General features: G+C 39.6%; 1 protein-coding gene across 1 annotated transcript in view; it reads left to right on the top strand.

Moving 5' to 3' along the window:
• Positions 1–20,915, top strand: part of mov10l1 (Mov10 like RNA helicase 1) — a 33,701-nt gene extending 12,786 nt beyond the window's left edge. The window contains exons 11-25 of the mRNA XM_078420155.1: positions 136–206; positions 1,906–1,997; positions 2,122–2,180; positions 4,489–4,607; positions 5,197–5,272; positions 6,276–6,460; positions 6,993–7,139; positions 10,108–10,229; positions 11,015–11,114; positions 12,559–12,720; positions 14,904–15,077; positions 17,487–17,636; positions 17,986–18,093; positions 18,994–19,134; positions 20,826–20,915. Coding sequence (XP_078276281.1) covers positions 136–206; positions 1,906–1,997; positions 2,122–2,180; positions 4,489–4,607; positions 5,197–5,272; positions 6,276–6,460; positions 6,993–7,139; positions 10,108–10,229; positions 11,015–11,114; positions 12,559–12,720; positions 14,904–15,077; positions 17,487–17,636; positions 17,986–18,093; positions 18,994–19,134; positions 20,826–20,915 — 1,796 coding nt within the window. The remainder of the gene's footprint in view (positions 1–135; positions 207–1,905; positions 1,998–2,121; positions 2,181–4,488; positions 4,608–5,196; positions 5,273–6,275; positions 6,461–6,992; positions 7,140–10,107; positions 10,230–11,014; positions 11,115–12,558; positions 12,721–14,903; positions 15,078–17,486; positions 17,637–17,985; positions 18,094–18,993; positions 19,135–20,825) is intronic.
• The last annotated feature ends 2,892 nt before the right edge of the window (positions 20,916–23,807 follow it).

The raw sequence follows: 23,807 nt of genomic DNA, 5'->3' as shown, positions 1-23,807 counted from the left end.
TGAAACTTCAGGGCAATATTTTGGGGCATATTCTGAATATGATGGATTTTTTTAAATGCCTTATTTGTCCAATCGTCTTGCTGTTCACATGATTTAATTGGAGTACTGTGAGAATGTATTTGTGTTTGACTTTAGGTGATCGAGTGATAGTGAAAAGTTCTTATTCCATGGTAGCTGAAGTGCAGTATTTTGGCTACGTAATCCAGGTAAATGGACAATAAAACAGTGTTCTTGAGTACCAGTTATAATTGGGCAACAATCATCAGTCTGAAGAAGGGTCTTGACCCGAGACCCATTCCTACTCTCCAGAGACGCTGCCTGTCCTGCTGAGTTACTCCAGCTTTTTGTGTCTAACTAATTCAGTAACTGATTAAAATCATTCTCAGTCTTACTGGAGTGGTGCAGTGTGCTTAAATCAATGTTTTAATTATAGGTGCAGATGAAACTGGAATTTAATGGGGAAAATAAACCTGCATCCAGCATTTCAGAAAGTTGTCCAGACTCAAAGCCTTGGTATCACAAAATGCTGGAGTAACTCAGCGGGACAGGCAGCATCTCTGGAGAGAAGGAATGGGTGACGTTTAGGGTCGAGACCGTTCTTCAGACTTATTATTATTTATTTTTGTGTTATCTTACACAGAGATGTACACCCACTTGGTATTCAAGTCAAGTCAATTTTATTTGTATAGCACATTTAAAAACAACCCACGTTGACCAAAGTGCTGTACATCAGTTCAAGTACTAAGAAACGAACATACAATGGCACACAAACATAACAGCATATACGTAAACAGTTATTGTTATTGGGCCACAAAACTGTTCTCTGGGATTTGCAAGCAACATAGAATGGAATTTACCACTGAAGCACATCCTCACCCACAATCTTATCTCATCCTCCATGGAATGTTGCCACTCACTAATCAATTTAAGCACAGCGGGGAAAAGATCACATTTCTTTTGCCTAAATATTTGACGGTGTGGGTGGAAATTGCAGTCAAAATTGCATTCATTCTGAGAATTCCACATGAATCTTGGCACATTAATCAAACAATGGCTGCCTGGTGCCATGAGAATTTGTCATTGCCTTAGAACAGATCTTTCTTTGGATTTTAAAAAACTGATCTATTTAAGGTATAGGAAGGAACTGCAAATGCTGGTTTAAACCGAAGATAGACACAAAATGCTGGAGGAACTCAGCGGGCCAGTCTGAAGAAGGGTCTCGACCCGAAACATCACACATTCCTTCTCTCCAGAGATGCTGTCTGACCGCTGACTTACGCCAGCCCCCCGTATCTATTAGTGCTGTTGCATGTATAGAAAAATATTAACATTGCGAATCTCATCAAAACCCCACACACAAGTGCAAATAGCAGAAACTCACAATGATGAACGACTAAGTTTAGGGCATGTTCATGGAAGAGGGACGCAGACTGGGAACAAGAGACCAATAGCCCTGACTCAACGATAGCTCCAAGATATCCATTCTTCATTGGCAACTTGGCGACAAAGCACAATGCTGGAAAACCCCTAGCAAGTCGGGTAGCTTCCATGGAAAGAACATTTACTTTTTCAAGTGTTGTGACATTTTCATACAACTCCTAGCAGTCACTCCCTCTCTGCATCAAGGACAGGGCCTTGAAAATAAGGCGCACAATCTAAAGAGTCAACCCTTCCACCATGATTATCCTGAAAGGAGGATACTGAATTTACATTACTGATGAATCAAAGCTGACTATTTCAACTTGAGGATCAGATTTGGAGTTTTGTATTTCCATGCCTCATTTGGTCGAAAGTCTTCTTTAAATTTGTCTTGGGTTAGATGTTTAAAGATGAGGTCTTTGTGTAACTCAAAAATAACTCCTCTCCTCTCTCAACTCCTCCCTGCCCCCAAATCTCCTGCTCTAGGTGAACGATGATGAACTGGTGCTGAAATTCAATTCGGCATTTCTCCAGACATACGGCAGCGAGCCAGTGGATGTGGAATTCACCTATAACAGGTAAACACGAGGTGTATTTTGGAAAATGTACCATAACTTCAAGTAGATACTAAAATTATTATTTACCAGAATTGGTATCGGTATAGCCAATGATCTTTATTGATTCGGAATGCTTCCATTTCAGAGTTTCGGCTCGGAGATGTCACTTTGCAGTGGAACAAGCTGTTTACCTAGGTGAAGCAGGTATAACGACCTCTGGGTTTGTTTTCCAGCAAATGTCAAAAATGGATGGAACTTTAGCATTTCTTGCCTCTGGTATCAAATTACAATGTTTAAGCCTTGAGGGACAATTACATTTTATAGATGTGAAAAACCTGTAAAATCTGAGCTCCTGAAGAAAACTAATTTGTTATTAGATTATCTTGATATTTCTCAATGGTTCAATTGTGCTATCATCAAGAAACAAATTGTGCTGAGAAGGGAAAGGAATAATGGTTGTCTGTGTTTAGAATTCAGATTTCAAACTTGTAATAGTTATTGTTTTTTGTGGAACTTTATTTTTCAAATTAGATTCTGTGAAAAGAGATATAATTTAGTTGAATACCCAGTTGATATAAATTAGATTTTCAAAAGACATTGCTTTAAACTCTTAAGATTATATATGAATGAAAAGGGGAGTTCTAGGGAAGGATGTCTCGTAATCTGAATATGTTTATTAATTGAGCCGAACTAGGTTTTTACTGTGATGAAATGTAATATAGTGCAATTGGCAATATATGATGTGTATTTTAAATTGATACCCAGAAATAGAAAAAGAACATACTTTTGCTGTGGTTTGATTAAACGGTTATCAAATCTTGACATCCAGAGTAAAAAATGTTTGATTAGCACATGAAATAAAATGTTCTAAACTGACTAGAATGCATGGAATCCAAGGTAAGTTAACCAATGGGTTGAAATTAAAGGAAAGAGACAAACGATAGTTGTGGAGGGTTGTTATTGTTTTTAAATTGGAGGCCGGTGATCCAAAATTGGTGGTGTTGTCGACAGTGAGGAAGTGATATCTAAATTTACAACTGGATCTAGATCACTTGGGGAAACCGGCCAAGGAATGGCAAATGGAATTTAACTCGGGCAGGTGTGAGGTATTGCACGTTGGTATGTCAAACCAGAGTAGGGCATACACAATAAATAATAGCATCCTGGAGAGTGTTGCAGAACAAAAGATATTTGAGTGCAGGTGCATGGCTCCCTAAAAGTGGCGAGGCAAGTGGACAGTGTGGTGAAGGTGTTTGACACACTTGCCATCATTGGGCATGGTATTGAGGACAAACGTTGGCACAAAATGCAATTATACAAGTAATTGGTAAAACCACACTTGGACGTGTGCAGTTCTGGTCATCCAGCTACTGGAAAGATGTCATTAAGTTGGAAAGGGCAGAGAAGAGATTTTCCTGTTATCTGTGCTCACAGGCTTGAGTTATAGTGGGAAGTTGGAAAGGCTTGGACTCTTCTTTGGAGGGTGGGAGGCAGAGTGGTGGCTTTATTTATATGTACAAGATCATCAGAGGCATGATTTAAATGGACTGTCTTTTCCCAGGATAGAGGATTGTAGAGTGAGAGGACATTGGTTTAAGGTGAGAAGGGAGAAATTTAAGAGACCTCGGGGGCAACTTTTTTTGTTTGTTCGATAGTCTGTATCTGGAATGAGCTGCACGAGGAAGCTATAGAAGGGGATACATTATGACTTTTAAAAGACAGTTGGACACTTATGCACACAATGCTGGAGTAACTCAGCGGGTCAGGCAGCATCTCTGGAGAAAAGTAATAGGTGACATTTTGGGTCAAGACCCTTCTTCAAACAGAATCAGAGTGTTATCTGGACAGATATTTGGATAGCTACAGGACTTAGCTACAGGACTAGCCCAGTTTGGCAACTTGGTCAGCATTAACAAGGTGAGCCAAAGGCCCTGTTTCTGTGCTTGTGTACTGCTATGATTATTATAGATAATTCAAGTACATTTTTGTGGATTGGTGCATTTTATACTAAAAGTATTAAAATTTAGCAAACAATCATTATGTGACGTGAATCTTAGTGTTGGGGACATACTTTCGTCTAAAGGGATCAAAGACGTGAAAATGATGAGAGGCAGAATATGTAGTTGCGGTATTTACAAGAATCAATGACCATGCATCTGATTTATTAGCAATTGTAATCATTTTGCAAAAGCTGGTGATTAATGGAATTGATTTCTAGCAAATACTTCAATGCTGCAGGAAATGAAGTGAGCTTTATGTTTGGTTTCAAAATAAGTATTTCAGTGGACAATAATTCTAATGTTGAACCTTTTGGTAATGGAGTTATTCCTTTGAATAAGGATGCTACTGAGCTTATGAAATTCAGCAGAAATTGTTCTTCCGAAGACAGACAATTTTGTAATGGAACAAATGGAATCCCACAGCTTTGAATAATTTCATATTTCTTTCAAATAATATGAAGTTTTCTTTCAGTCAGTAACCTGCTGATGCTTTTTACCCATTCCAACAACAGTTTTGCTCCCAGCAAAGATTGTGCCCAGATCTCGACAGACTGTTACCACATGGAATGATATTGATATGGTCATGATAGAAAGAAATAACTGCTGCAAGTCTCAAGGTCAGATGAAGAATGTAAGAACATTTTGGCAGTTTTATCAAATGTATGGAATATAAAAAATATGCAATAGAATATTACAATTTGTAAACACATATTTTGCATTTTCTTTGATCTGTTTGAATATGGGTTATTGTGTTTCCAACTGCATCCATCTATCACTTGCTTGGCTTTGTCTCACTCTCATCCCTCTTTTCCAGTTTTCTCCCCCTGCTAGATCTATCTGAAGCAGTGCCCCGACCCAAAACATCACCTATCTATTCCGTCCGTAGACGCTGCCTGACCCAATTCTCTGAATGCACTCAGAGGCCAATTCCCAGAATGCATTCAAGGGAGAGCTAGATAGAGCTCTTGAGGATAGCAGAGTCAGGGGGTTTGGGGAGAAGGCAGGAACGGGGTACTGATTGAGAATGATCAGCCATGATCACATTGAATGGTGGTGCTGGCTCGAAGGGCAGAATGGCCTACTCCTGCACCTATTGTCTATTGTCTGACTTGATGAGTTCCTCACCACTTTGTTTTGTTAAATGACTAGTTGCTGTGTTAGTAAATATTGTCAATAACAGATTTTTACAGCAATATTTTATTCTAACACTTTTCCAGGAGAAGGATATGAATGCAGAGTTAAGTAATTATTGTGCAGGTAAAGGGGACTCGCCACAGGATACTGGAAACACAGTTGGTAAGGATCAACTGCTCATGCATAATAGATTGCCTATTTCTGCACATTACAGTCTGAATTCACATCAAACATTTACATTTTCTAAAAAATGTAAACCATGTATTCAACATAGAGATGGATTTTTTTTTAAAGAGGTACAGCGTGGACACAGGTCCTTCGGCCAACTGAGTCCATGCTGGCCATCGATCACCCATACACTGGTTCTACATCATCCCACTTTCACATCCTACACACTAGGGGCAATTTACCGAAGCCAATTGACCTACAAACCTGCAAGTGTTTGGATTGTGGGAGGAAACACACAATGGTACAGGGAGAATGCACAAACTCCGCACAGACAGCACCCACAGCCAGGTTCGAACCTGGGTCACTCGTGCTGTGTGGCAGCAGCTCGACCGCTGCACCACAGTGTCACCCCCTGAAGTGTTAAGAGTATGAAAATAAAACTTGATTCAACCACGGCTAATCTGAACTGAAACCTAAACCAAGCCCACGGAATTTTAATATTTTTTAAACCTGGCCCAAGTTTCACAGTAAAATAACAATTTTAAATATGCTATTTGTGTGCAGTAATATTAGGCAAATCATGCTTGCCCAACCTGAACCTATATGTTTTATCAGATGTAGATCTGACTGAATTCAAAGCCCCACTTGTAGTTGGGTCCCCAGTCAGAGTGCTGACTTCCACAGGATGCAAAACCTTTATAAATTACTATATTACACTTTCCACGATCAATAATTAAACGCAATTTTAAAAATAGAATGTTTGGTAATTGTAACTTGCACAACCATTTTCATCCTCCCCGGAGTATAGTCCACGTGGAGCGTCTGCTCTGATCTCCGCATGCTCCATGTGATGTATCACGTTAGTGTTTGCAGAGAACAACGCTAAAGTCACTTTTTGTTTAATTATGCTTGTGGATCACCCTAGAGCGTTTAACATTTCAAGATGGTAGAGTGTTAGAAGGTTTAGTTGCTTACAATTTTAACAAAAACATTGCAGGAGAAAATCTTGGAGCTGGACCGTCATGCCAAAAAGAATGTAAATTTTACAATTCGTTGCTGAATGAACATCAGAAGTTCGCAGTCAGACAGATTGTCCGTGGAGAGTGCCGGCCAACACCGTACATTGTGTTTGGGCCACCAGGCACCGGGAAAACGGTTACCATCCTTGAAGCCATTTTGCAGGTATTACATTGGCTTTTCACAGCCTCTAAAATCCAGTGAATGGATTTGCTGTCTGCGTTCGGAGTATGCCATCAGCAGGGATCATCAGAAGGGTGGATTTTTCCGCTTCCCTTTATTTCTTTGGTGTAATAGTCTCATCTTGGCCTTCATCAGTACTAAAGGGTGATTGTTCTATCCTCCCTGTGGGGAAAGATGTGGACCTGTACACATGCTTGATCTGTAAGTGAAAGTGGTGAATCACCTTCCAGTACACAACTCAAGTCCTGCCATTTGATGAAATAGTGTATGTGCTTCACAGTTACATCTATGCTGACCACTTAATAGCGAATTGTGTAGGAATCCACTTGCTCACAGAATTCCAAGTAATGCTCTTTAAGGCAGGTAGATTTGATGAAATAAAAGAATCATTGAGATGTACAGGAAAAAAAAAAGTGCATGAAGATTGGGGTTTCAGTAGTACAGTGACTTTCAGTATATAATGTCCTTTATTATTTTAACAAAGTTTTAACGCTGGTATTGATTTTCTATGCAGATTCACTTTACTTTGCCTGACAGTCGGATCTTGGCTGCTGCTCCGTCTAACAGTGCTGCTGACCTGCTCTGCATGCGGTTACACGAAAGTGGTTTACTGAAGCAAGGAGACATGGTGCGGGTTAATGCTACCTGCAGACTGGAAGAGGTGCGATCATATACTCTGCGAAAAGGGTTTTGGGGGCATTTGCTGTCAGGATAGAAAGGATCCACTGTGCTTAGAACCAGTTCAAGATATTGTTAGATTAGTGTTAAGAGAGATTTTTATTGTCACGTGTCCCAGATAGAATGAAATTCTTACTTGCTGCAGCACAACAGAATATGTAAACATAGTACACTGTAAACAATATGATAAACGAGAAAAAAAAGTTCAGTGTGTATATATGCACAAACTCACAAGTACACATGCATATATATATATATATGTAAATACATACTCACATACATATACACACACACTCAAAAAAACAAACAATAGTAGTGCAATAATAATAATAATAGTCTAATGTAGTGCAGAGCTTATTTGAGGTTGTAGTGTTTAATAGCCTGATGGCTGTAGGGAAGAAGCTGTTCGTGAACCTGGACGTTACAGTTTTCAGGCTCCTGTACCTTCTTCCCAATGGCAGGGGTGAAATGGGTGTGTGGTCAGGATGGTGTGGGTCTCTGATGATGCTGGCTGCCTTTTTGAGGCAGCAACTCCAATAAATCCTTTTGATGGTGGGGAGGTCAGAGCCATGGACTGGGCAGTGTTCACAATTTTTTGCAGTCTTTTCCGCTCCTGGGCGTTCAAGTTGCCGATCCAGGCCGTGATGCAACCAGTCAATATGCTCTCTACTGTACACCTGTAGAAGTTCAAAAGAACCCTCTCTGACATACCGAATCTCCGTAATCTTCTCAGGAAGTAGAGGCGTTGATGTGCTTTATCATTGCATCAGTGTGCTGGGTCCAGGAAAGGTCTTCGGAAATATGCAGGCCCAGGAATTTAAAGTTTTTGGCTTTCTGCACCATCGTCATTGATATAAACAGGATTGTACGTCCTCATCCTTCCTCTTCCAAAGTCCACAATCAGTTCATTGGTTTTACTAATATTGAGACACAGGTGGTTGTACTGGCACCATTTGGTCAATTGGTCGATCTCACTTCTATACTCTGACTCATCACCATCTGTAATTCAACCAACAACAGTGGTGTCATCAGCGAACTTGAAGATGGAGTTCACACTGTGCCCGGCTACACAGTCATGAGTATAGAGTGAGTAGAGCAGGGGGCTGAGCACGCAGCCTTGACGTATTTGGTATGAGGAAGAAGTATTTCTGCCAATTCGAACAGACTAGTCTGTGGATGAGGAAGTCGAGGATCCAATTGCAGAAGGATGCAATTTTTCTATGTTCTCCCTGCTCACTAGACCCAGCGTTCTCTCACATTTCTGAGAATATTTGGTGAATTCCAGTCTTGGTCCCCTCCAGCCCGAAATTGGAGAAATTACAATCGGAATTAAAAAACAGAACAATTAGTTCTGTCTTCACAAAGGAAAAAATAAATAACATCTCAGAAATGTTCAAGAACGTTGGGTCTAGTGAGCAGCGAGAACATAGCACAATACAGGAACTTCATGTTCATATCTGTCTAAATGCCTCTTAAATAGTGCTGTTCTATCTGCTGACTACCCTATCTATGCCTCTCATAATATTACATATTCTCAGACTGAAGAAGGGTCTTGACCTGAAACGTCACCCATTCCTTCTCTCCAGAGATGCTGCCTGTCTCGCTGCACAAAACGCATTGGCTGGGATTTTCCCCAGTGAGGACACACACACACATGGGGAATACCCAGATATGACTATTTCCTGCATTTAAAAAGCACAGAAGTTTTGTGTTTAAATTTAACACTCTTCAGTAATCGTTTGATTGCATCCTGCTTGCATCTTTGCCTCAGGGCTGTGTGTTGAGCCCCATCCTTTACTCCCTCTACACTCATGACTGCGCTCCCACCCATCCCACCAACACCATCATCAAGTTCGCGGATGACACGACTGTGGTTGGACTCATCTCAGAAGGAGATGAGACAGCCTATAGGGATGAAATCCAAAGGCTGGCAGCATGGTGTTCAGTGAACAATCTGGTCCTGAACTCCTCCAAAACAAAGGAACTTATAATTGACTTTAGAAAAACCAGTGGAGATTACGACCCACTCTACATCAATGGGGTCTGTGTGGAAAGGGTACCAGCTTTCAGGTTCCTGGGTACGCACATCGCAGAGGATCTTACCTGGTCTACCAACACCATCACCACAGTAAAGAAGGCACAGCAGAGACTCCACTTCCTGAGGATCCTCAGGAAAACCAACCTGCAGGAGAAGCTCATGTTGTCCTTCTATCGCTGCTCCATCGAGAGTGTGCTGGCATACTGTATAACCACATGGTATGCCAGCTGCTCAGAAAAGGACAGGAAGGCCCTTCAGAGGGTCATCACGACGGCCCAGAAGATCATCGGCTGCTCACTGCCCTCCCTGGAGCACCTGTTCAGCCTATGCTGCCTCAGTAGAGCAGGCAAAATAATAAAAGATCCATCCCACCCCGGCCACCGTCTGTTTGTTCATCTGCCCTCTGGTCGACGTTTCAGGTCGATCAAATCCCGAACAAACAGACTTAAGAACAGTTTTTACCCCAGGGCCATACGAGAACTGAACACTACCTTTGCACTAGGCAACACCGTTAAAAAATCTTGTACTTAATATAATTGTATTTAATTGTATTTATGTATTTATTTGTTTTTGCATTTATTGCATATATGTTTGTACGCACCGTCAGGATTGGCTATTTTTTAATTTTGTTGTACTCGTTGCAATGACAATAAATGAATATTATTATTATTATTATTATTATTAGAATGCAGTGGAGGCCAATACTCTGGATGCTTTCAAGAGAGAGTTATATAGAGCTTTTAAAGATAGCGGAGTCAAGGGATATGGGGAGAGGGCAGGAACAGGGTACTGATTGTGCATGATCACGTTGAATGACGGTGCTGGCTTGAAGGGCCGAATAGCCTCCTCCTGCACCTATCATCTATTGTCTATTGATAATTTTCTGATTTGACCCCATTTATTTCCACTCCAGTATATTCCTGAAACTGTCCAGCCGTACAGTAAAGATGGAGAAGATCTCTGGGATGCAGCACGATTTAGGATAATAATAAGCACCTGTAGCACAGCCGGATTATTCTATCAAATTGGATTGAGGTACAAAGAAGCACGTGGCAATGAAATACCTTGTAATGAAATTCCATTGTAATATAATAGCCTATAGAACAACATTTGTATTCTATGAAAAATATATAATCCACTCTGTCTTGTGTTGTCTCAATATTGACCTGGCCTTGCAAATTTGACACTATGTACTGAGAAAAGCATCTAAACTTTGTGAAACTAGCCAGTTATTTAATATGTAGAAGAGATGAAAGTGATTGGTTTTCAGCTAGTGCTGAAAAGCTAGTGCACCAAGTGATTGGTTTTCAGCTAGTGCAATTGCCTTTCTGTTTTCAGCATTCTCAAAAATCGATAAAAAAAATAATTTCACTTAAACTTAGTTTAGAGATACAGTGTGGAAACAGGCTCACTGAGTCTACACACACTAGGGACAATTTACAATTTTTACCGAAGCCAAAATAACCTACAATCCTGTACGTCTTTAGAGTGTGGGAGGAAACCGGAGCACCCAGAGAAAACCCACGCAGGTCATGGGGAGAACGCACAAACTCCGAAAAGACAGCACCCATAGTCAGGATCGAACCCGGTCTTTGGTGCTGTAAGGCAGCTCTACTGCTGCACCACTGTGCCACCCTAAACTGTTGCAGAACATGATGCCAATTATACATCAAGAGAAAAAGAACGTGCAACAGTTGATAAAACTATTTCTTTGGTGACAAGATCCCTTTTTGTTGTAGTTGGTTGTTGAATAGAAAGGTAACACTTTCTTTCCAAAGCACGTGATTTTGCACTTTTTTGTTTTCACAAATGCAATAAAGAACTGGACATTTTACTCATGTATTTGTGGATGAAGCTGGTCAAGCAAGTGAACCGGAATGTCTCATCCCTCTGCTGCTGGTATCTGAGAAGGATGGACAGGTATGGCACGATAGCACAAAATAATTAGATTTGTTTGTTTTTTTGTTTCAGAGATACAGTGTGGAAATAGAATCTTCGGCCCACCGAGTCAACACCGACCATCAATCCCCGCACACTAACACAAGCCTACACACACTAGGGGCAATTTACACTTATACCAAGTATCCAAACCCAAGCCAATTAACCTACTTATTCACAAAATGCTGGAGTAACTCAGCATCTCGGGAGAGAAGGAATGGGTGACGTTTCGGGTCGAGACCCTTCTTCAGACTCCCGAGATGCTGCCTGACCTGCTGAGTTACTCCAGCATTTTGTGAATAAATCGATTTGTACCAGCATCTGCAGTTATTTTCTTATACCAATTAACCTACATCTTTGTGTACCTGTACATCTTTGGAGTGTGGGAGGAAACCGAAGTTCTCGGACAAAACCCACGCGGTCATGGGGAGAACGTGCAAACTCCGTACAGACAGCACCCATTGTCAGGATTAAACCATGGTCTTTGGCGCTGCAAGCGCTGTAAGGCAACAACTCCATTACTGCACCACCGCTAAAAATCTTCTACTGATTGATTGGTGAATGTTGTGAAATTAGCGTGGGGGGAGGGGGTTGGGTAATGGATGGAGAGGAGGAAAGGTACATTTTGATATAACCTTGCAGATTTCAAACATTCTTTCTGTTTCTCTCTCCTTGGATGCTGCTTGGAATGCTGAGTATTGCCAGCATTTTCTCCTATTGTTTGAGTTCCAGCATCTGCAGTATTCTGCCTCCGTTATGCAGAATGGGGATCATTTATATTTAGCTCTGCCGAAGTGCATAGTGTTTTGATGGATTGATTACAAAAGTACTCAGTTACTCAGTTTTGGTCAATATCCAAAAATGAACAATTTGTATTGATGTCATCAATCAGAACAGTAAATCCTCAGATGAAAATTTTATTTTTAAATTTTCTCGTATTCCTGGTTCTCAACAATCAAAATCCAGCAATAGTTTGTTCATCCTTCAGGGAATCGAATGGGCTGAGCCAAAATTATTAAACGTTGGTGCTGCAGTAAATTGAGTAGAGCGTGGCACATTTTTCTTGATTTAATATTCATGATTGTTTTACTGTAGTATTTTTTTTTTTAATGTTCTTTGACCCAACAAACTAGGTAGTACTGCTTTACATTTGGCTCATCCCATTTTATGGAACATTTTGGGTCTGGAATAAGTATTTCCTGAGCTTGCAGTAAAGATGTATAACAGGTTTATATTCTGGTTTGTTTACATTAACTCATTGTTTTAAACTTTCAATCTGATTAAGGAAGTATTTTGGACTATAACAGAAGGTAGTGTTGTGATCTGAGATGGTTTGAAATGTCTGGCTGGTACAGGATAATTGAATATTGGCTTCTGTAACTTGCAGCAATAATTAGCCTTGTGCAATTATTTAATAAACCAACAGATCGTGCTTGCTGGAGACCCAATGCAGCTGGGACCGATAATAAAGTCGAGAATTGCCAAAACCTATGGTCTATCTATTTCACTTTTGGAGAGGCTAATGACCCAGCCTTTGTATTCTAGAAATAAAACCTTGCATCCACTTGGATCATTCAATCCACTTTTGGTAAGTTTAAATGTTTATTCACTGTAAATACAAGTCCCATATAAATATTCAGTTCAAGGTGGTTTGTTAGCATTTGCCATGTTGCACAGTAGTTGGAATTGTAATCTTGCAACCATGGAAACAAGGTTGAGGAAAGACCAGGGCTGGCAGTTCAATGCCTTGCGATGGAGATATTTTAGATGTGAGCAGAGAATACAGAAGTGGTCTCACTAATTGTGAAGAACATAACAGTAGTACTTAGAGGGGATATCCTGGAGGCCTCATCCAAAAAGGCACTTAGAGTGGAACCTAGAAATAATTGAGGGACAATCATTTTTCTGGTTCATAATACAGGCCTCCCAATAGTCAATGGGAGTTTGAGGAACAGATTTATAAACAAATCCTAAACAGTGAAAGAATAACACAGGCAAAACTTATAGTAGTGGGGGATTTTAATTTCCCCAGATCTGACTGGGATTGTTTTAGTGCAAGAAGCTTAGATGGGCAGAATTTACGTGCTTCCAAGGACGTTATTTGAGACAATATGCAGAGTCCTTCATGAGTCAAGGAAGCACATGACTTTAACTTCAGAAATAAAACTGGGCAGGTGGTGGAAGTGTGGCTGGGGGAACACTGAACAGTGAGAATAATTCTATAACTTTCAAGGGAGTTTTGGATAGGGGTGAGATTGGTCCTCAAGTTAAGGTCTTAAATTGGGGGAAAGCTGATTTGCGAAGTGTAAGCAGGAACCTAGCAAAAGTAGATTGAGAATGGATGCTTGCAGGTAAAACAGCTGACAAGTGGGAGTCCTATAAAAGAGAACTAGTAAAAATTCCCAACTAGTATGTTCTAGTCAGGGTGTAAGGGCAAGAAGGGAATCTTGGATTACAAAGGATATTGAAGTTTTGATCAGGAATAAAAAGGAACCACATGGCTCTGACAGGTTTTAGAGGGTACGTGAGAGTATTTCTGTAATATCTGGAACTTGCTCCAAAGGAGATGGTGGAGTCAAGTACAATCACCTATGCTTCAGAGACATTTAGGTGACATGGGAATAGGCAGGAATATAGAATGTTATGTTCTCCAATGTGGACAAATGGGAATTTCTACAGATGGCACAAAAGCCGACATAGACATGATGAATCAAATTCAAAGCGTCGTTTGCCCATTTTCAGTCTATTTTTGCACTGCAATACTAAAATGGCCATGTAACCATGGGTCATGTCACCAATCTCAACTGCATTCAAGGCTATAAACCAAAGCCCCAACCTTAGTACGAGGCCTGTGGATTAGTTCAGTGCTATTGTTCTGGTGGTTGGCCATTACCCTCCCTCTGGGAGCCTCAAATAATTGTGCATTCTCGGCATGGGGAGGAATGAAACATCTCGTTGTAGTAATCAGCTTGAGTACATGAGTGTCATCTTGTTTTCTGCAGAATAATTTATTTTTGAGTAGCTTTGGAGAGTGATTTGATTTGACTACCAGTTCACACAATTGCAGATGTAACTTGAGGGATGAAAAGAAAAGAGAGTTTCAGAATGTATATTTCATTTTGTAAAACAATACTAGGTTGCAGAGCAGTAACTGGAGGCCACGCTTAAGAGCATAATTTAATTTTAAAGTAGACCATTCTTTATATTGATCAATAACTGATGAAGCCAAGCTTTACCAATGTCTGCACTTTAGCTTACTCTTCAGTTTACACATGGTGATTGCAGAACATGCAGTAATTTCTGATGAAATTAAGTTAAAGAAGATCTAATGTAAAAACAGAATAATAAAATGTAGAGTACAGTTCGTTTCTAATTATGTCAACCATTAATAATTGTCTTGTCAGTTATCTTGCACTCACCGGGACTTTGAGGGGAGCAAGAGCTTGCACCGTTGCTAGGCAAAAGAAAAGCAGAAGTTAAAAGTTATAATAAAATCTCCCCCAGTACCCGTCAAGCCCAGGCACCTCTGTGAATGCCAATTAAGTAATTAGCCTTTTATTTGCACATATGTTGTAGCAACCCAACCGACTCCATGAGTCGGAGCTACTTATTTTGAACTGCACTACTTTAAAAATAACAATTCATTAAAAAATTGGTTTTAATTTAATTTAGGACGATTTAGAAATACCCCAGAGATGCAAATAATACGACAGTGAAAGACAAACTGTAAATGTATTCTGATTTGTAGTTGAAATAGTATTTCTTTTTTAGGTGACTAAACTGGTGAACAATTATCGATCACATTCATGTTTGCTTGCCTTGCCTGCTAAGCTTTTCTATCAAAATGAACTTAAGATGTGTATGGATCAGTCTGTGGCCAATACATTTTGTAACTGGGAAAAATTGCCAAAGAAAGGATTTCCAATAATTTTTCATGGACTGAGGGTATGTTGTTGAACACAGTATATTACTAGCCTCATTCATAATTAAAACATTGCATGTTTTTTTTTCATTTTCATTATTTATACAATAAGAATTTTAAGATTCAATTATTAATCTCTGCAAAGTAGGGTTGTTATTTCATCTATAAAGGGTGCTGATCTGGAGTATGTATGCAATATTGGTTTCCTTAATTAAGCAAGGATGTTAATACATCAGATGTAGTTCAGAAGAGATTTATACGTAATACCTAGTGATGGTCTGATCACAAAGGTTTGCAAAGGCTAGGTTGGTATGAAGAAGGGTCCTGACCCATGTCCTCCAGAGATGCTGCTTGACGTGCTGAGTTACTCTGGCACTTTGTTTTTAAATCTAGGCTTGTATATGTTGGAGTTTAGAAAGTTGAAGTATAAGATGGTTGAAGACCCTTGACAGGGTGGATATGGAGAGAATGTTTCCTCTTGTATGAGAACCTAGAACCTGAGTAAGTAGTTTAGACAAGGCCAAGGGGAAATGTTGTGTCTCAGATGGTTGAGTCTTCAAAATTAGTGATTGCAATTGGGCCTTTGAATATTTTTGACACAGTTACAGTAGATAGATACTTGATACAGTAGTTACAGTAGATAGATACTTGATAAACAATGGAGTGACTAACTAAATGGGAATTTATTCACAATGCTGGAGTAACTCAGCAGGTCAGGCAGCATCTCAGGAGAGAAGGAATGGGTGACGTTTCGGGTCGAGACCCTTCAGACTGATGTCAGGGGGGTGGGACAAAGGAAGGATATAGGTGGAGACAGGAAGATAGAGGGAGATCTGGGAAGGAGGAGGGGAAGAGAGGGACAGAGGAACTATCTAAAGTTGGAGAAGTCGATGTTCATACCACTGGGCTGCAAGCTGCCCAGGCGAAATATGAGGTTCTGTTCCTCCAATTTCCGGTGGGCCTCACTATGGCACTGGATGAGGCCCATGATAGAAAGGTCAGACTGGGAATGGGAGGGGGTTTTCACAAAATGCTGGAGTAACTCAGCAGGTCAGGCAGCATCTCGGGCAGAACGTGCAGTAAGATTAGCCATGATATTATTAAATGTTGGAGCAAGATCCAGGGACTGATAGTGCATCCCTACTTATTTTTAAACTCTGATGGAGCATTTAATAAGCATTTCAACCAGATCCGGAAAATAGGTAACAGAAAATTAAACGGAAGTACTCATCAAGTCGAGCAGCAAATGTTGGAAGACAAAGTTGGTGTCAAGAACCCTTCATCAGAACTGGAAATGCAAAACAAGAAATTTGTGTTTAAGTTGCAGAGGGGAATGATGGCAAGAAAAAGTGTAGATGAAAGTTGTCAAGATAATTTTTTTAAAGAATAGTAGTTGGAGTAAAGAATAAAGAGGCATATTAAAAGAGAGGCGTAGCCACATTTGTGGAGAGGTTTGAAGGATTATTACCTGGAAATACTAAAGTTGTTCTAAATCCTAGGGGCTGCTGCAAGTGCTCTGCAAAATGATCACCACTGTTTGGTTTATCCAGTGCAGGGGTGACCACGTTGTGAACACAATACACGATCTACATTGGGGACACCAGCTGAAGATTGGGTGGCCACTTGCAAGTCCACAAGGGCAATGCTGAGCTTTCAGTTGCCGATAACTCTACTTCCATATGCCCAATCCTGCTCCGAATACTCTGCCTTTATGCTTCCTTCAATTATGTCCAATGCAAGCTTAAAGAAAAACACCTCCTCTTTCATTTGGGTATGTTGCAGCCCATGAATTTAATACTGCGTTTAATCTCAACTAACGACTGCTCCATTGCTCTCTCTACAGATGTGGCGTTTCATCTCCATCTCCATGTTCCTTTCTCTCTCCTGTCTCCAGCTGCTGATTTGTAAGGAGTTGTTACTTTGACAACTTTGCATGACACTATAGCATGGCCATTCCCTCTGTTCACTCCGACCTTCCTCCTCTCTGCAACCTGAAACTCGTCTTCTAACATTTCCAGTTACAATATGAAACGTCGGCTCAATTTCCCTCCATAATGGCTTTGCCTGTTCTAAGTGCTTCCAGTAATTTTTTGTTTTCCTTCCTGATGTCCATCTTTCTGACTTCCAGCCCAATATGAAATAATTAATCCAAAATTAATCCAATAATTAATCCAAAAACATTGAGCACTTAAACTGTCTTTAGCAATGGTGGCAGGAAAACAAGTTCATTTTACTCACTATGCAAATATATTCATATGGCAATGGTTCATATACCTTTGAATTATAAGTACACACATGCACGGAATGATGCAAAATGAAATGCACTATTAGTTTCCTTGCAACGTTAGTTTCCAGAAAGGATGCATGACATTTCATTCTGATAGGTATTCTCAGATTCTAATGTTGTAACTGCTGATTGTTTTCATTTTCAGGGAAATGAAATGAGAGAAGGTAGCAATCCATCATGGTTCAACCCTAAAGAGGCAGTTCAAGTCATGCGCTATTGTTGTCTGCTAGTAAAACTTTGTACAAGCCCAGTGCAGCCTTCAGACATTGGGATCATAGCACCCTACCAAAAGCAGGTACTCACAGTAACTTCATATTTATTCTTTTCTGTTTTCGGGTGCCATTATTAAACTTTTTTTTTGTTTTTACATTGGAAGTCGGTGGGTCTTAAGCACGTATGAGATTTGTACACTGCAAACATGCTGTGGTATTTGTTACTAGCCAATAATGCTTCCTTATTAAAGTTATGTCAAGACAAAGACTGAAAACACAAAATAGCAGAAAATGTGTCAAGAGAAAATATCCAGACCTAGTGCTAATTGCGAGCAAGGGTGCACAACAACGTAGAATTGAAATATCTAATTCCGCAGACCTAGATCATCTTGAGGCTACTGTATGAAAAAAACTTTTTTTTTGTGTACATAGGTACAAAAAATTAGAGTCCTCCTCCGAAGTGTAAATCTTACCGACTTAAAGGTTGGATCTGTTGAAGAATTTCAAGGCCAGGAGAAAATGGTTATAATTGTCTCAACAGTAAGTTACACTAATTTAGGTGTGTATTAACAATTGGGTATCACTCAATGGAAAAGGCAGTCAACCCTTTGTTTTGCCCAAATACCCTATTTTGTTACCTCTAAACATCGGCCAGTACTGTCAACGGGAATAACTATTTAGTTTGTCTAGTATTTGATCATTTAATAATTGTTAATCTATACAACACCACAATAGAAAATATTTTGGGCAATCATAACGATTGATAATATCAAGACGGTAATAGATCTAATTTTCAGATTCAGCATTGGTGATGTAATTTTGTGATTAGTGCTAGAAAATATGGTGCATTAGTGTTCAATAGAGCTGTAATTGTTAAACTTAAATCCGCAGATCAAAGAAACCCGAGTTATCTTTTTTCAAAAAAACCTGATTTATTCAGTGTTGCTCATGAAGCTGAATACTTGAAATTGAAGCAAAATCCTTTTTAATTACAGTTCTAATATCTACTGATTAAAATAAACACAGAAACAAGGAACTGCAGATGCTAGTTTATATAATTTTATTAAATATTTGTATCATAAATGTTGGGAATAAGAAGTTTATGGTGGTGATGGGGTAACAACATTCCTTCATTGGTCATGAGTTTATTTCAAGTTGTGAACTCAGAGGTTGAAAACCATTAACCAGACGTGTACAAATGTTGATTAGAGGTAAAGCAACCCACCACAAGTAATGATTCTGCTCCTGTGGCATTAATTTTTCACACTAGTGATATTTCCAATAGGTTACATAAATTTAAAATATTTCACAAGTTTGTTTTCGGGAGGATATAAAATGCAGAGCAAATCAAAGTGTGGTCTTTGTGGTTTTTTCACAAAAATGCAGTTTTGTTTACCTTTTTGTGTCAGAAATCTTAAACAAAATATGCTTATTGCAAAGGTCCGGTCGAGTGAAGAAAATCTGTCTGAGGATAAGCGTCACATCTTGGGATTTCTTTCAAATCCCAAAAGGTTTAATGTGGCAATCACCAGAGCTAAAGCATTACTGATCGTGGTTGGGAATCCACATATTCTCCTTAAGGTGGGTAGAACTCTGTGTAATAGGGTTTTTGACATCGTTTTAATGAATAACTGGGTGTCAGATTTTAATAAAGGCCATTTTTATACATTTTGGTTTCACCATGTAGAAATTACAGTTGCATGTATACATAGTCCCCCCCATTTCAGGGCATCATGATGTTTGGCACACAGCAATGTCAAGTAAATGAAAGTAGTCATGTTTAGTATTTTGTTGCATGTCCTTTGCATGCAATGACTGCTTGAAGTCTGCGATTCATGGACGTCACCAGTTGCTGGGTGTCTTCTCTGGTGATGCTCTGCCAGGCCTGTTTTGTAGCCATCTTTACCTTATGCTTGTTTTGGGGGCTAGTCCCCTTCAGTTTTCTCTTCAGCATATAAAAGGCATGCTCAATTGGGTTCAGATCCGGTGATTGACTTGGCCACTCAAGAATTGACCATTTTTTAGCTTTGAAAAACTCCATTGTTGCTTTAGCAGTATGTTTGGGATCATTCTCTTGCTGTAGAATGAACCGACGGCCAATAAGTTTTGAGGCATTTGTTTGAATTTGATTGGATAGGATGTGTCTATACACTTCAGAATTCATTATGCTACTACCATCAGCAGTTGTATCATCAATGAAGTGAGCCAGTCCCTTCACCAGCCATACATGCCCAGGCCATAACACCCCCACCACTGTGTTTCACAGATGAGGTGGTATGTTTTGGATCATGGGCAGTTCCCTCTCTCCTCTATACTTTGCTTTTGCAATCACTCTGATATAAGGTAATCTTCGTCTCATCTGCCTGCAAGATCTTTTTCCAGAACTGTGGTTGCTCTTTTCAGTACTTCTTAGCAAACTGTAACCTGGCCATCCTATTTTTTGCGACTAACCAGTGGTTTGCATCTTGCAGTGTAGCCTCTGCATTTCTGTTCATGAAGTCTTCTGCGAACAGTGGCCATTGACAAATCCACACCCGACTCCTAAAGAGTGTTTCTGATCTGTCGGACAGGTGTTTGGGGATTTTTCTTTATTATAGAGATAATTCTTCTGTTATCAGCTGTGGAGGTCTTTCTTAGCCTGCCAGTCCCTTTGCGATTGGTAAGCTCACCAGTGCTTTCTTTGTTTTTATTGATGTTCCAAACAGTTGATTTTGGTAAACCTAAGTTTTGCTGATGTCTCTAACAGTTTTATTCTTGTTTCTCAGTCTCAAAATGGCTTCTTTGACTTTCATTGGCACAACTTTGGTCCTCGTGTTGATGAACAGCAATAAAAGTTTCCAAAGGGGCCGAGACCTCTTATACCTGCATTAAGGAGGCAATTAAACACACCTGAGCAATTACAAACACCAGTGAAGCCATGTGTCCCAAGCATTATGGTGCTCTGAAATGGGGGGACTATATAAACACAGCTGTAATTTCAACATGGTGAAACCAAAATGCCCTTTATTAAAATCTGACAATGTGCACTTTAACCACATGTGATTTTTTTCTATTACAAATCTCAAATTGTGGAGTGCAGAGGCAAATAAATAAATGATGGGTCTTTGTCCCAAGCATTATGGAGGGCACTATAACCTAATTTGTTTGCGAATGTAGTAATTTTATAAAAAGTAGCTGCATGAAACCTGAACTTAAAGAATAACTAGCACCACCTTGATGGTGTTGTGGCATTTGAATTTAAGGCTGATTTTAAAATGTGTAATTCTTTATAGGACCAATGCTGGGGCACACTTCTGGAATACTGTGTTCTAAATGATGCATATGTTGGTTGCAATCTCCCGAATGAACTTCTAACCCAGTGAAGGCAAGTTTGTTTTCTAAATTCCCATTAATTCATGATCCCATCTTTTCTATGATTGTTTTTTAAACAATGCTAATAGTTCAACTAAAACTAAGCTTGGGCATTATCTGTAAACACTCCGGATAACAAACAGTGAAAGGTCTAATCCAGCAGGTGACTATTTAAAGTGAAAGTTAATAAAGAGAGTAAACTTGGAAATATACCCACAGGAAAAAGATTCACCTTTGATAGGGTTAGGTGGAAAACAAAAGGTATTTAGTTTAGTGATAGTGTGGAAACAGTCCCTTCGGCCCACCGAGTCCGCACCGACTAGTGATCTCTGCACATTTACACTTTCCCATGCACACACAAAGGACAATTTACACCTATACCAAGTCAATTAACCTACAAACCTGAACATCTTTGGAGTGTGGGAGGAAACCGAAGTTCTCGGAGAAAACCCACACGGTCACGGGGAGAACGTACAAACAGCACCCATAGTCGAGATCGAACCTGGGTCTCCGGCGCGATTTCTACTACCCTCAGGGTACGATTTCTACTACCCTCAGCACCGCATACTTGTGCTTCTGGGTACAGTAATGAAATTGTAAGAGGATAGTTTACTGAATTATTGGTGAAAGAGCAGCTGAAAAATGATTTGGGTAAATCTTCCGGAAGATTTGGTGTGGATACAGTGACAATGGTTTGATTCTGCACCCATCGCTAGATATTTGTGCAGTGCTACTAGAGTTAGGTTGAACCAACCATTGAATTAATTATGGCCAGCTTTTGTTGAGTTTATTTGAAGCTATTCTAAATTTGAGTGTTTCAGTTATAGCTTCATTTATGTGCTATCATAGAATAGACCATTTGGTTCATCTTCCTGAGTCAAAACTTTGAAAGATCCACCTAATTATAAAATTCACCTGCCTAAACAATTGCTTGCACTACTTCTGATTTTTTTTTTCTTATCTTCAGATATACGAATCTATTTCTGAGAGGACCTGCTTAGAAAAGGCTGCAATTTTCAAAACTTGAAAACAAGAGAAGACTTCTGAGGAAAATGATGCCATCACGTTTGGTGTTGCTGATTCTGATGGTTTAAGTTATAAATGGAGAGCACTCCTTAACTCTAATTTGTTGAAACTTTAAGTTTGAAGTTTGGTAAATCTCTTTGGTTTGGCAGAAATGTTGAATGTCAGCTGATGTATTTAGCGTGAGGTTTCTTTTATGGCATTAGTAACTATTGTATACCATAAATAATACATCTATTTAAAAAAAGGAACTCACCCTAGTGTTTCACAATGTGGCCTTGATTGCATCTTGGAAATCACCAAAACCGTAATTGGAGTTGCCACAAGAGGGAGCACTGGTGCAAGACATAGAAAACCTGACAAGTCACCTGCAATAAATAGACTGTAATTGCACTTTGTGTTCTATTTCACTTTTTTAAAATATTTTAATTGCATCCGTAGCAAACGGTTTCTGCAGCAATATAGAATTAAGGATAAAATAGAACACAAACGGTTTCTGCAGCAATATAGAATTAAGGATAAAATAGAACACAACATAATAAACATGGAACATAGCAAAGTACTCTCCATGAATCATACAACTCAATTCCGATGTTCTCTATCACCTATATATGCCCATCTAAATGTCTCTTAAACACCGCTATCCTATCTGCCTCCACCACCTGCAGCATGTTCCACGCATTCTACTGACATTTCCACCCTAGGGGGAAAAGGTTCTGTCCACCCAATTAATGCCTCGCAATTTTATATATTTCCAATCAGATCTCGCCTCTGACACTCCAGAGAAAACAATCAAAGATCAAAATATTTTAACAAAATGATTGAAGTATTCAGTTTCACTATTTTATGATTATTTTCAACCGCTTTGGACCACTGCAGTTCATAATACCCTTCCAAAGGTAAAATATGCCATCTAAAATTAATATGCATATAGTGAACTGATCATTGACTGAAAAGGAAACAAAATAAAACATTCTTCTTGGGTTGTCCAGCTTTGAGTGGTGTGGTCAGTACATGGGCCCTAGCTATTCACAATCTATCAATCTTAAGGAACAAAATGTCACATTCCCAAGTTTTCTTATGCATTTTGTTAAATATGGGATTGTGAGTGTGGAAGAAGATATCAAGGAGATACAGACAAGCTGAACTTACAAGCCCATAGCAAGTGGAAAATTAGGTCATTGTAAAACTGTAGATGTCGAAAGTCTAAACTACAACCTGGGAGAAAAGTGAGCTCAGGCATCACCGACAGGTCAAGGAATCAAGCACCAGCTTACATCATCAGAGAAGAGTCAGATAGAAGAATGAAATGACAAAACATTTCTTCACTTAAAGAATAGTGAACCTTTTAGAAATGTTTTATCCTGGAAGTTCAAATAGTATATTCATTTCAAAACCAATTGAGGTTTCTAAACTTCAAAAGAATCAGAGTAAAATGGTGCTGGGGTAGCTCAGCCATGGAGTAAGCTCAATTTGCCAGGTGGCCTCCTCCTGCTCCTTTTTGTTATTAGTGGAATTAAGCCATGTTTCTTCCCTTTCATCAACCAAACGAATGAACATACTCGTTGTACTTCAAGCTAATGGCCATCCAAGTAAGACAGTCCCTTGCACAAGCAGTGGATAATGCATCAAAACTAACTCTCCTTCCCTTTTCCTTTGCATACACACTACCACACATTCTATATCTCAAATCAGAGCCAGCCACAGAAGACCTCCTCATATTCTGCTTGGGCATCTTACAACCCAGCGGTATGAACGTTAATTTCTGTAATTTCAAGTAACTCCTGCATTCCCTCCCATGTTACTATTTCCACTGTATGCATCCTTGTATCTCTTTGTTATCACCTCATCCCCAGCCAACAATGGGCACCACCCTTCCT

Source organism: Rhinoraja longicauda, chromosome 23, assembly GCF_053455715.1.
Source record: "Rhinoraja longicauda isolate Sanriku21f chromosome 23, sRhiLon1.1, whole genome shotgun sequence".
NCBI lineage: Eukaryota > Metazoa > Chordata > Chondrichthyes > Rajiformes > Arhynchobatidae > Rhinoraja > Rhinoraja longicauda.
Note: the sequence above shows the minus strand (reverse complement) of the source record. Positions and strands in the feature narration are given on the sequence as shown.